This window comes from Asparagus officinalis, chromosome 4, assembly GCF_001876935.1.
Source record: "Asparagus officinalis chromosome 4, Aspof.V1, whole genome shotgun sequence".
Taxonomy (NCBI): domain Eukaryota; kingdom Viridiplantae; phylum Streptophyta; class Magnoliopsida; order Asparagales; family Asparagaceae; genus Asparagus; species Asparagus officinalis.
Window position 1 is genome coordinate 121,625,974 of NC_033797.1, and position 14,296 is coordinate 121,640,269.

A 14,296-nucleotide genomic window follows, 5' to 3' on the forward strand; every position below is an offset into this window, starting at 1 on the left:
ATGGTGGCTCGCATAGTGCCGAGCCACCAGATGGTGGCTCGCGCCCAGAAACACTAAAAACACGTTTTTCGATAGTTATTCGGAATCAAACCTTAGTGCAAGTGAATGCGAGGCCCATTAGACATAATTCGTAGGTTGCGTTTAGGTCTTATGTTGATGCCAATGTCCTTAAATTTCCCCTAAGGCCGAGAGGTGACTGTGGGAGTCGGTCAAAGGGTTGTGCCTTGGGTTTATTTCTAGTAAGGTACCAAGGGCTTGATATTCGACTGAGAAGTCGTTGTGCCTTGGGCTTATCCTAAGAAGGAGTCAAGGGCTTGATTACCGACTGAGAAGTCGTTGTGCCTTGGGCTTATCCTGATAAGGAGCCAAGGTCTTACTTACCGACTGAGAACTCGTTGTGCCTTGGGCCTATCGTGAGAAGGAGCCAAGGTATTGATTACCGACTGAGAAGTCGTTGTGCCTTGGGCTTATCCTGAGAAGGAGCAAAGGTCTTGCTTATCGACTGAGAAGTCATTGTGCCTTGGGCGTATCCTGATAAGGAGCCAAAGTCTTAACCCTAATGGTCGATGAGAGCAAGAGGAATCAACCACCAGTTGTGCTTTAGGCTTATCCTGATAAGGAGCCAAGGTCTTTGTTACCAACTGAGGAGTCGTGTGCCTAGGTAACTAGGTCTTCCATTTCCCCTAAGGCCGAGGGACGACTGTTGGAGTCGACCAAAGGGTTGTGCATTGGGTTTATCCTGAGAAGGTACTAAGGGCTTATCATCGACTGAGGAGTCGAGTGCCTAGGTGACTAGGTCTTCAATTTCCCCTAAGGCCGAGAGACGACTGTTGGAGTCGACCAAAGGGTCGTGCCTTGGGTTTACCCTGAGAAGGTACCAAGGGCTTGTCATCGACTGAGGAGTCGAGTGCCTAGGTGACTAGGTCTTCCATTTCTTCTAAGGCCGAGAGACGACTGTTGGAGTCGACCAAAGGGTCGTGCCTTAGGTTTATCCTGAGAAGGTACCCAAGGCTTATCATCGACTGAGGAGTCGAGTGCCTAGGTGACTAGGTTCTCCATTTCCCCTAATGCCGAGAGACGACTATTGGAGTCGACCAAAGGGTTGTGCCTTGGGTTTATCCTGAGAATGTACCAAGGGCTTGTACTCGACTGAGGAGTCGAGTGCCTAAGTGACTAGGTCTTCCATTTCCCCTAAGGCCGAGAGATGACTGTTGGAATCGACCAAAGGGTCGTGCCTTGGGTTTATCCTGAGACGGTACCAAGAGCTTGATATTCGACCAAGGAGTCGAATGCCTAGAATCCTCAAGAGTCGGCTAGGTCTTTGATTTTTTTTTTTTTTGTTAAACTTTCATTAATTGTTGGAATTTTTACATCATGGAGCGCAATTTATCAACATTTAACGTTCGAATGGTGTTGAATTCTTGTTCTCTGCTCCTATGTATTTTGAAGGTTACCTTTTGCAGGAGACAAGGTCACCGAATCGGAACTTTCTTGGTTGTTTCTTCTCGTCTTTAAACATTCCTGTTTTGATGAGGGCGAGTTGCCGCTGTATTGACCATCTTCGTTGTTGTGCGACTTAGGACACTAAGTCGCCAGTCATTGAATACCCGAAGTCGGATGTTGCTCTCTCTTTTGAGGGCGAGCTATTTGGCTTTAGATGTCGCCGAGTTATCATCGGCCAGGACCTTTCTGAACTTGAGTTTTTGTTGAGATCATTGCAGGCCGATGGTGGATGTGGTGATTTTCAACATATCTTGCTTGTCCACCGTTGGTTGCCCTATATGGCCAACGTCTTATTGATTGAGCCTTCGGAGGGTGGCGTTTGAACAGGAGGAGGCCAGACAACTTTTATGATGGGAGCTTCTTGTTGGTGAAACCCCAGACGCCGATGCTTTGTCTCCTGGAAGTTGATGGGATCATAGTTTCCCCTTGGGGATTCTAGGGATAGCAACGACTGGACCATCTTGTGGATGGATGAACCTTCTCTTAGGAGAGTGTGAGTCGCATGCTTCGACCACCAGTTTTTATTTCGATTTTGGTGGTTCGAATATCCGCTGGGGGGCCAGGGCTGGATTTCCTAAGGAGGTGATTATCAGTTGGCCCTCTGAGTTTTCCCGCTATCTCATCCTTAGCAAGTAGGAACTCTCTTCTAAAGGTGGTAATGGTCCGAGGAGCCGGCCACAAACTTGATCACTGCTCCTGAGCTCGAATGAGCTATCGGCGATGGGAGCTTAAGCGATATTGGATCCGATCATAACCCTTGTTCGAGGCGGGGGTTCTGTTTTGTGATTCGTCTCCAAGCTCCTTGGCTGTCCAGGAGATGGAGTTCATCTGTGGCTGCGATAAGAAGCTTGTGCTTCATTTTCAAGCCAGACAAGCACCATAGTGGTGTGTCTTCTCTTAGGAGGGCTCTCGGGGTTCTGGTAGTGGATCTATCTTCTGGTAGATGGCTTGCTTGGTAAATACCCCCCAGAAAGCTGTTGAAGCCCTCGAGGGCTACGCCAATGTTGGCTCCTCATAACCATAGGCTAATCCTCCTTAGCTTGAATGATGCAAATCCAGGCTTTGTTTAGCTTGAATGGTGCGATTCCAGTGTTCTTCTTCAAGGATGAACAAGATCAGGCCCCTGCTCAGGATTGGGCATGTCTTCTCATAGAAGAGAGTGGGCCCCACGGTGGGCGCCAAACTGTTGACGTGCGAGATCACACAGTCGATGAGAGTTGTCCGCTGATGACGAAGAATGAGAGGATGAGAGATGGGGCCGACTCCTCCTCCGACTTTATGCATATTCCTTGGACTGGAATTCTGACTCTTCTGCACACACAAGAAGAACGAACCCGTGAGAAGGTGGGTTCAGTTTCCCCCATGGTACCTCTGACGGTCAAGTCAACTGGTGAGCTTGAGTGGGGTTTGAGAGAAAGCCCCGGGACCATTGAGGTCCTTATCCGGGGGTACTCTTTGTGAGTTATTTATAAAAAGAAAGTTGATCCAGAGGGAGAAAAATGATCTCCTGAATTCAACCAAGGTCCAGCCTCTTTGTAGAGTTAAGATTAGAAGAATAAAAAGAAGATCCCCCCTTCTTTACCTTAACTTCCTCCCTTTTATAGTCCTTCGCCCTGAGATTCCAACCCTTGGCTTTGACTATGCACAGGGGGCGATGGCGGGGTGAGTAGACAGGTTGCTGAGTCATCATCTATTTTTACAGATGCCGACTGGCGACTGAGGGGGAGTCATTTGAGCACATGAGAGGATATCTAAATGATATCTGGGAAGTGACTTGTGAGTAGAATAAACTGTTTATGCCTGCGACTTGTCAGAGTTGAGATCTTGATGAGATCGATCAATGTTGTAGTGTCGATTGATGTATATCTGAAGGGAGCTGAGTTGGATCTTATCCTCTCAGTAGAAACGGGTTGGTTTTCGAGCTGTCCCTATGACTTGCCGATCAGATAGTCAAGTGAGCTTCTGGCCGAGGAGACAACCGAATAGACGGTTGAGCAGGATATTTGAGGAGTCGTCTTGATTATGAGGTGGGCGGACTCTTGAGGAGTCGTCTTGCTTATGAGGTATCGACTGATCCCGCACTTCGTGTCGGTAAAGAAGACTCGTCGTTCGGTGGGTCGATAGATTTGTTCTTGGCTGGGCTTTGGACCATAGTTCTTTGGGGCTTGTAAAGACAGTTTCTTGATATCTTTGATTTTGGATGGTGAATTACTATAACAGGACTTAAACAATCTTCATGCTAGCCCGACTCAAACGGTAGTCGGTAAAGGCTCATCAAACCCGTTGATGGCTGAGGGTTTGCCAAAAATCCTATAAATATGAGGGTCATTGACGCACCAGCTCCATTAGTTGATCTCGTGACTTAAGGATCCGATAACTTCAGGATAAGATCCATACATGCAGATAAATCAGCTTTAACAGTTGGTCCTGCAGAGCATTTGGGACCGCCATGCTCCAACGTCTTAAGAGCTTAAACTGTGTTAACGCCAGTCAACGCGTTACAAATGAAAGTCAACGCCGGTCAACGCGTTGTAAATTGAGGTCAACGCAAATCGGCGCGCTAAAGACTTTGCCAAAATAAGGCTAAGAAAAATTCTAGGTTAAAGGATGATTCCGGGAAGTTCAATCACATTCAGATACAAACTCCTGACAAAGATGATCAGTTCAAAGTCAACTCAATGACACGAGCTAATTTCAGAAACTTACACACCAACTTCAGTTCAAGGCTTCAACAACGGCCAAACGATAAACACAGTGCCAGAAAAACTTTATCTATTCGACAAAATATTGAATAGACTGAAGGCTAAAGAAGTCAAGAATTGAAACGGTTCACAGGTCCTTCTACAAGATTGAGGACAGGGCCTATCTTGTCCAAAGCATTCAGACTCCTCTATAAAAGAATGAGTCAGAAATACTTTGGAGGGGTTATTTATAATCGTCTAAAAATGCCTATAGGTGTCCGTACATAGCTCGAGACGGAGAGAAGACGACGAACATCGTTATCCGAATCAAAGAGGATTATTTGACGCCGACAAGCGCATGAAGCGAATCAGCGAACCGTTAACGACGTAGTAACAAGCTACCGGAATAGCCACCTCCAAGTAGCCCAAGTGCTCACCGGCCACCGCCAAGTGGCCCGTATGCTCACCGGCCACCGCCAAGTGGCCCGCGTGCTCACCGGCCACCGTCAAGTGGCCCGCATGTTCATCGGCCACCAGAATGGCAAACCAAGTGGTCCGTGCGCTCAACGGCCACCTCCATGTGGTCCGCACACTCACCGGCCACCGCCAAGTGGCCCCCATGCTCACCGACCATCGCCAAGTGGACCGCACGCTCATCGGCCACCAGAATGGCAAACCAAGTGGTCTGCATGCTCACCGGCCACCGCCAAGTGGCCCGCACGCTCATCTACCACCAGAACAGCAAACCAAGTGGCTCAAGCGCTCACCGACCACCTCCATGTGGCCCGCACACTCATCAGCCACCTCCAAGAGGCCCATGTGCTCACCGACCACCGTCGAATGGCCGCCGCTCATTCGGCTACTCGAATGCAAACCAAGTGGCCTGCTCCTTCAGACCGATCACTCCAGTGGCGCCGGCGCTCTGCATCGACCAACTCCTAAGTGAGCGCCGCGTAACTCCAACCGATCAGCTCAGCAAGTGGTCACAGACGACGCTCACAGAGCGGCACCTCCAAAGTTAAAAGCGAAACGCATGAAGTGAAATCGGTGAAGCTAGCAAGTCAACAAATTGACGGAATGCGGGTAAAAGGAGCGAAACAAGTGCCCAAACCGAACAAAAGACGCGAAAAAGCCAAGGCTCGCGTTGGGTGGCAAGCCATCTTCCGGCAAGTGGCCCAAGCCACCGTAAAGTGGTGCTCGCGTGCAAGTGGTGCTCGCACGCCGCGAGCCACAATGTGCTCGCATAGTGCCGAGCCACCAGATGGTGGCTCGCGCCCAGAAACACTAAAAACACGTTTTTTGATAGTTTTTCAGGATTTTTTCGTTCCAAAACCTCCCTAACTGCTGTGAAGCTATCCCTAAACGCGGTTAAACGGTTATTGACTGTACATAACGTCAAATCATCAGTTCTTATCAGAAAATACTACAACAAAAGCCTATAAATACGAGCCTAGGATTTTCTTTCACAATGGGCGAGTTATAATCAAAGAGGGCGAGATGCTGCCGAATTGCAGAGCTAAGAGCCACAAATTTCTGAGAGGGTTAGCTAGATCTTGGCGATTTCCTATGCATAAAGAGTGGATTTCGAGAGATCTGAGACCCATATCCCCTTTCCTCCGGATCAAACTTGGTTTTGATCTCGAGAAGAGTCGTAATCTCGCTTGGTCGAGGTTACCACTACTGTGATTGTTTTCTTTGTGAAACAAGAGCATTAATTAACTTTTCTGTCAACCGGATCTGATCCGCGACGGTCCACGGACTAACGCATCCTCGACAAAAGCAAAGTCCTCACGCAAGCAACAGGAAATAAACCGTTGTTGTGTGTTGTTTGAAGGAAGTGTAATCTTTATATTTTCATTGTGTAAGATCTTATAAAAAGATCAACTTTTTGTTTATTTGAGTTTATTATAACGGCTAAAGTTGTAATAGATTTGATGACAATGAAAACAAAAATTTCTAACCCAAACAACCCCTTTTAGCAGCTATGTCGAGACGAAGGTATAGAGAGATACTTCACAGTTAGTCATACACTGCAGCAGAATGGGGTGGCAGAGAGGTTAAATCAGTCTTTACTGGAGAAGATCTGATGTTTATTAGCACATAGTGGTTTTGAGAAGATCTTTTGGGCTGTAGCACTTTCATATGCGAGCCACCTCATTAATAGGCTACCTTCATCTGCGATTGAGGGAAAGACCATTATGGAGATGTAGTCGGGAGAGCCAGCACACGAGTATGACCAGCTCAAGGTAATTGGGTGCCCTGCATACTATTATGTTAAGGCTGATAAGTTGGAACCTCGAGCTAGGAAGGTCATATTTGTAGGATTCAAGCGTGGTGTTAAGGGATACAAGCTATGGGATCCAGTTTATAGGAAGATTGTGTTGAGTAGAGACGTCACGTTCGATGAGGCTTCTATCTTGAAGCTTCCCAGCTCTCATCAGGTGGAGAGCGACCCGACGGAGGAGATATCATAGATAGTGGAGATCAATGCAGCTCCACATTATCCAGATGGTACAGTATCTAATAGAGTGCCGACTGAGGTGACGCCAGGCGAGCACGGTGAAGACGAGGAGTATATGGGTACAAATGTATAGAATCAGGGACCGATGGCTCAGGTTCAGGATTCTATTGCGGTTCGGAGACAGAGGAGAGATATACGGATGCCAGACGGTATACTGACACAGTAGTTGCATATGCACTTCCGGTGGAGAGTAACGACGAGTTGGCGCCTACTACATTCAGATAGGCTGAGCAGAGTTCGGAGGCTGATTCGTGACAGGTAGCTATGCAGGAGAAGATGGAGTCTCTTCACAAGAACGATACATGGGAGCATGTTGAGCTTCCAAAGGGACGGAAGGCGATTGGTTGCAAGTGGATATACACGAAGAAATAGGGCATTGAAGGCACTCCAATAAGGTTCAAGGCTAGGTTGGTTGTGAAGGGCTATGCACAGGAGAAATGTATTGATTATAATGAGGTTTTCTCTCCAGTGGTAAAGCACTCTTCGATTCGGATTTTGCTTGCTTTGGTGGCATAGTATGGATTGGAGTTAGATCAGTTGGATGTGAAGACGATATTTTTTCATTGTGATCTTGATGAAGAAATATATATGGCTCAACCATTGGGATTCCGAGATGCAGGGAATGATAAGTTGAGAGATTGTAGGTTGAAGAAATCGTTATACGGTTTGAAGTAGTCTCCTCGACAGTGGTATAGGCGATTCGATGGATTTATGATCGATCATTCGTACACTTAGAGCCAGTTTGATCCTTGCGTGTATTTTCGCAAGTTGAAAGGAGGTGCGTATATTTATTTATTGCTTTATGTTGATGACATGTTGGTTGCCTTTATTTCTAGGTCTGCTATAGAGGAGTTGAAGGCACAACTTTCAAAGGAGTTTGAGATGAAAGAGTTGGGTGAGGCAAAGCGTATTTTAGGGATAGAGATCGGCAGAAACAAAGAGAATGACAGAATTTGTTTAACACATGTAACTTATTTAAAGAAGGTTCTACAGCGATTTAATGTTAGCATGGATATGAAGCCAATCAGTGTCCCTTTGGGAGCCCATTTGAAGCTTTCAGCTGACCTTTTACCGCACATCAGGCAACAACTAAGGATAAGAAGTGTGAAAAATATCCAAGATCTCACTTAGAGCAAGTTCATGCATATGTATTGGAAAATCTTGACATTTTTCAAGACTACCAAAGGTAACAAATGAAATTAGTAATAAAGATGATATATGTTCATTTACTTTTAGTTTACCAATACAATCTTATAATATTGTACTAATAGGCGACATCTGGAGAAGCTTAAAAATGAAATAACCGGTAGGAATGCAGCGCATAATAATTCTGGAAAGAAAAACATAAGAAGGAAATTTCAGATTGGTTAAGAATTGGTGCAAGTATTGTACAATTAAGTTTTGAACTTTCATAATATAACTTTAAGTTAAACTTGTCCTAAATATTCTCCATTGTTGTTTGGCTTAAATCACTTCTTGATGGCACTACATTATCAGATGAAATTATTATTCATGCACAACGTCCTTACCACAAAGTAAGATGTTATAATGAGCATCTTGTTCAGGTGACTAAGGAGATGAGTAATGTTGTGAAGAGGGCCCGCACAATGAACGAGGTCATAGCCTACATCATAAGTTGCTTGGCCTGTGTGATTCCTGCTCATATGTTTGGTGAAGTTATAGCACTTATAAACTCGGGCGCCGATAATACTGGCTTTAGGCAAAACAGCGCACAGGTATCTTATTTTCGTGTTAATACTATGTTAATATGAGTTCATTAAATCTTCTGTAATTACATATTACTCCCATAAATGCAGAAAATTACAAGAAAAATTATATACTGGTCCCCATAATATTCAATAGTTGCATATTATTTTCATTAAAGTGAAAATACTAAGGAACTGATGCTATTGCATATCAGTCCAAAAAAATCAATAGCTACATATTATTTTCACAAAAGTGAAAATCCTAAGAAAGTAATGCTAAATTGAATATTTAAAGGACTAATGTATAAAAAAATCATTCATATTTGATATATTGTCAAATTTTACATGATTCTAAAATATAATCAATTTGACCTTCAAGTAGCAGATATTAGAGGGAGCAGTAGTGATTTTCATACGAGGGATAGAACCGCTGCCGACGACGACGAGATGTGAGATTTCTTTTTTATATTTTATGCACTAAACAATTTTTTATCTGTAAGAGTACTCTATTTTATTCATCTAGTGATATATGGACTTAGTATAACTATTGTATCTATCGTAAATATTCGGATAAGATAAGATTTTGCTGAAATGAATGTTGGACTGATTGTTGGATGCGTATATGGGATTGGATTGTTAGATGTGTATATTGGCCTGAATTGGAATATTGATTATGTGTATTATATTTGATTGGATGTGGATGTAAAATGAACAAGAAATGTATATTGATCTGTATATACATGTAAATGTAAAATATACAAGGAGTCGGTTATTTTTAAAGAAAATCTACGAAGTAGAACAACCTAGACAGAGTTTCTGTTTAGGTTGTTGTAAAAGCAACCTAGATGGATTTTCCGTCTAGGCTGCTTCAAAGATTAATTTAGCTCTAATAAACCTTTCTTTTTAGCTAAGGAAAGCTAAATGCCAATGATGCTAGGATAATAGAAAGATTTTTCAAATAGATAATGCACATACAAATGTGGCATGAGGAGTACAACTGCGGGAAACAGAGAAAAAGAAAAGGAAAAAAAGAAACTAAACCTCCAAACAAAATAACGGATGTAAAGTTCAAGGCAACAGTGGAGGGTGCCAGCTGCCTACATCACTTCGTAAAATGAGGAATGAACTGTGAAGCTAATTCGCGAGCATGGGCGTTATCCACTTCAAGAAGGCGGAGGACCTGGATTTGTATCAACATATTAGCAATTTTATCGGGTATCCAGCATGCATGAATTGAATAAAATAAATAATATAACTGAATTCCCTCCAATTGACGAGCACGCCGGATTGGAAAACGGGCTGTGGACAATGTAAGCAAAGAGTCTAATTGGTTGCTTAATTCTTATTTTCCATTCCAAGGGCAGAAAGCTCGCACATTACTAGGTTTTGGATATATATAAGTACAAATCTATAATTGATGGTGACCAATCCTTCCAATAAATTATAAGTAAATAAGCCGCAGATGCAGACATGGAAATCTTAACTAATTCTAGGATCCATTAAGATAAACATTATGATGGGCATACGTCGAAAGGCCACACAACACGCTCCTTCAGATGTATTAGATTGCAGCTGGTAAGGAATCTTTTGGTACACGGATGGAAATGGGCTCGTGTTGGCCTACCGCCTGCAACCCCCACCTGAATATTTTTCCGTACATGGGCGGGGCACCCCCAAGTAGTATACTCGTTTCCACGTCTCGGTCTAAATTCCGCAAGGCACACTTAGCATCATATCATCGTTTGTTTGTTCCCCCCCCCCCCCCCCCCCCAACAACCCCAACCCAATTGGGTTAATGGCAGTTTCCCATATGCATCGACAGCAGAAGATCAAAAAGAACCCGGAACTGATGATAGCAAATAACCAACTAAAAACTGTTAGGTCCCATTCTACCTTTGTGCAGTTATCGCCTTATCACAGAATATGCTTTCGGTCTGTTTGACAATAACTCAAATTTTAGCAAGCTGCAGCTATCTAACTCTAAAAGTTGGTTTAACCGCAGTTTACAAAAATTCAATGGGAATGAGATTTTCTTTACTTCAATAGGTATAAGCAAGGAGAAGTATTTCCATTCTATTTCTAATTTCCCTATCTTTTCTTATACTTATCATTAAAACTCCGCATATGTATTTCTTTTTGTTATTCAAATCCATTTTGCATTGCGCTATTTCCAACAGACTATGAAGTAACTTAAACTAAAATTCAGAAACTGATATTATATATATGTGAATGCGAACTATTATTTTCAATGGAGATTCCACCACTTTCCGCTTCTAAACGAAACTTTCTTAAAAATTATTCTACATGGCAATATCGGTCACGTAGCATCTAGAAAGTTTAGTTTATAACTATTTTTTTTTTCAAATTCCACTTGCCAGACATGGCACTATATAAACTTGAATGAAGATTCCCGAGGTTCATAAAAGTTAAACTCCAAGTTCCATATGCCAAATCGCACCATATATTAAGATCTATATCCAATTTAATCCGGATGTTATTTTTTGTCATATAAAAATTGAGAAAGTATGATTATCTTTTGTCTCATAAAAATTGAGACGGTACTAGCATATGCCAAATATAACATTCTCCCTGGAAAAATTCCACCGCTAAGCGTACAAAGAACAATACAAAGTAATATTTTCTTTTGGAAAGACAGTAGTTCATTCTTGAAACTGGGACTTTCTTGTACCACAATCTCATCCATTATCAATGAGTAATCAGTAAAGTAACAACTAAAGTTGAGGTGTTTCTTTCCCTTGCGATAGACTCAATTGGTTGAATTTAGTATATTTTAAATTCTTTAAACTAACTAATATTTCATGAGCCCGTGACACTATCTACTGTAAGGCTGATGTTGAGTTGGAATCAGGTTGAGCGCCAATTACGAGCTACTATCAATATTTACGGTACTTTCTCAAACTTGAGTTATCTTCAATGGGCTTGTCAAATTTTGATGGAAAAGCCATGGAATGTGATGATCAAACATGCCCTTTCCTAGCTATCAATTAATTTAAGTACGAAAAAACATGAAGGCATCTGTGCTAAACAGAAACAGAAAGATTGACTAATTCGAACACAAAAGCTTCAACAAGAACATTATATACAAACCTCCCCCATGGCTGGTCGCATTTCAGGGTCTCTCCTAACACAAAGGAATGCTGCTCTAGCCAAATGGTACAACTCATACGTGTCATAAGCTTCTCCAAGGCGAGGATCAATAAGTTCATGAAGTGCAAGCCTTTCAACAAGTGGTTCTGCCTGAAAAATCAATATACATATGATTTTCAACAAGTGGTACTGGTACCCATGCAACTTAGCATCCAGTATAACTTTCTTAAAAAAGTTATTAAATCTCTATAACATACCCACTGCAGTATATGTTGGCACTCTCGTCGATTTTCATCTCGTACCATTCCCCCTGATATCAGTTGAAAAAGAACTATTCCAAATGCATAAACATCTGTCCTTACAGAGACAATTCCATATTCAGCATACTCAGGAGCAAGATATCTGTGATTATCCATCAAAAAAACCTGTGATTAAGAAAGAGAACAAACAACTTTGTGTGGAATACGTGTATGGACTACCCCATTTAGACATATAAAAATGCATTTTAGCACAAAGAATACCCTGATGTGCCCAGAACTCTTGTGTGAAAAGATTCATTTCCAGACTTCCATTTTGCAAGGCCGAAGTCCGCAAGCTGCACAAATCAGAATTTGTCAAATTATATTGCTACGAAACAGCATTACACATGTAATCATAAAATAATCATAATATTGTCTTCCTTATGAAGGAACTTAAAGGAATAAAACGAGCAGAAGAGCTACCAGCAAAAACTGTTGGACACATGCTTACGGTCTAATTTGATATATGACAGAGAAGTACCATACAAGGAGTGAATATGGGGATCCCCCATCACAAATACTCTTCTTCAGGGGAATGGCTAGAGGCATCTTTGTGCGGGCTATGCAACTCATCCCCCCTTCCACCCCCCAACACCAATACTAAAAATAAATATAAATAAATAAATAAATAAATAAATAAATAACTAAATATAAAACCCACCCAATACCCCCCAAGAAAAGCAATGACGTAGATGGAGCAATCAATAACATAAAAGTGTACCTGAAGTCATTATACTAACCTCATAATCTCACAATAAAAATATTCTTAGATATCAAAACTTTTGATGAATCCCTTACATTACTATTGAGCTTCAGTTTAACAACTGCTGTTTCCTGAGCCTTAAAAGTGACAGCCAAGGCATAAAATATTTATTTCTACTTGAGGAGCTCAAGACTTTTAAAATAGATCTGAAAGCTTCACCAATCATATTAAATTAAAGAATGGGAAAACGATAGCTAAATCACCTTATTTGAAATAAACTTGATTTGTCCTTGCAACTATTATCTTCTTTTCATGCTACGCTAAGCTCTTGATTACATAACAAGTTAGTATAAGCCTGATGGCATTCCTTCTTCACTAAAATTGCACTTCAATTATGAAGACATAGAGTGAGAAAAACAAAACATAATACCATGGGGACAAAGTCATGAGTTAATAAGATATTGCTTGGCCGCAGATCTCGATGAATAATTGGACCACCACGACACTCTTCATGTAAAAAGCGCAGTCCTTTTGCTATTCCAATAGCAATTGCACGTCTGTTGTGCCATTCAAGTAGATCGGCAGATTCACCTGTAAATGCAAGGCAACAAATGGAGTTAACGATGGAAATTGAGTTCAGCAGAACAAGAAAACAGGCTCCAGAATTAAAATATCAAAAGAAAATATAATAGCAAAATTTATGTGATATTTATTTCAGTGTATACTTACTGAATAAATGCCATTCCAGAGATTTGTTGCATATGTACTCATACACTAAAATGTTATGGTTCTCCTTGCAGCAATAACCCATCAGCATCACTATATTTCTGTGCCGTGCAAAGCTCAGGACATGCACTTCGGAAAAAAATTCAGAATACCCTTGAGTACTTGCTTCTTTCCGTACCTTCGCAGCAACTATCTGCCCATCTTGAAGTTTTCCTTTATACACATGGCCAAAACCACCTTCTCCCAAGAAATTCTCATTCGAGAAATTAGCTGTTGCATGTTGAATTTCCGAATATTGAAATCTCATAGAATCCTTGATATAAAGTACAGACCTCAGTCCACAAAGCGCACACAGAATTGGCTTTTCCAATGAGTCATACTGGAACACTGTGCTATGTTGATTACGTGCAACCTTAGGACCAGAAAGAGTCTTCTGATCTCCTCTTGAATACTTTCCTGCAAGCAGATAAGGATTACTTTGACATTACAATAATTCTCGGAGGAAAGAAGAAATATGATCCCCTTCTGACAAGATGTGATACAGGCGTCTACAACAAAGATGCTAAATAACAGAGCATGCAAATCTTCAGTTCACACTAACATGTAGAAAAAGCACAATGGAAGCTGCAACCATTGAATAACTTAAAAAAAAGAACATTTGGAGAACCAGCATATAGTTTTGAAGGTACACGTCGATGTCTCTTAAAGAATTTAAGCTTCTTGCTTCTTAGATGTGTGCAAGCATTGAATTTTAACATTTTGGAGTTCAACAATGTTGACATTGGTGGGTCCGCCCAATTGATTGTGTAGGCATTTTAGTGCTAGCCGGTTCTTAGGGACCTGGTCTATCTAAATCTCTAGTTTTTTGAAGGTACACGTCGATGTCTCTTAAAGAATTTAAGCTTCTTGCTTCTTAGATGTGTGCAAGCATTGAATTTTAACATTTTGGAGTTCAACAATGTTGACATTGGTGGGTCCGCCCAATTGATTGTGTAGGCATTTTAGTGCTAGCCGGTTCTTAGGGACCTGGTCTATCTAAATCTCTAGTT

The 14,296-nt window shown here is 41.9% G+C and overlaps 1 protein-coding gene across 1 annotated transcript in view; it reads right to left on the reverse strand.

The window, feature by feature from the left end:
• LOC109838058 (probable serine/threonine-protein kinase PBL16) overlaps nucleotides 9,343–14,296 on the reverse strand; it is a 29,763-nt gene continuing 24,809 nt past the window's right edge. Inside the window, exons 5-10 of the mRNA XM_020406512.1 lie at nucleotides 13,251–13,703; nucleotides 12,952–13,112; nucleotides 12,041–12,114; nucleotides 11,777–11,921; nucleotides 11,520–11,669; nucleotides 9,343–9,591 (exon numbers count right to left, since the gene is read on the reverse strand). Coding sequence (XP_020262101.1) covers nucleotides 9,514–9,591; nucleotides 11,520–11,669; nucleotides 11,777–11,921; nucleotides 12,041–12,114; nucleotides 12,952–13,112; nucleotides 13,251–13,703 — 1,061 coding nt within the window. The 3' untranslated portion in view covers nucleotides 9,343–9,513. The remainder of the gene's footprint in view (nucleotides 9,592–11,519; nucleotides 11,670–11,776; nucleotides 11,922–12,040; nucleotides 12,115–12,951; nucleotides 13,113–13,250; nucleotides 13,704–14,296) is intronic.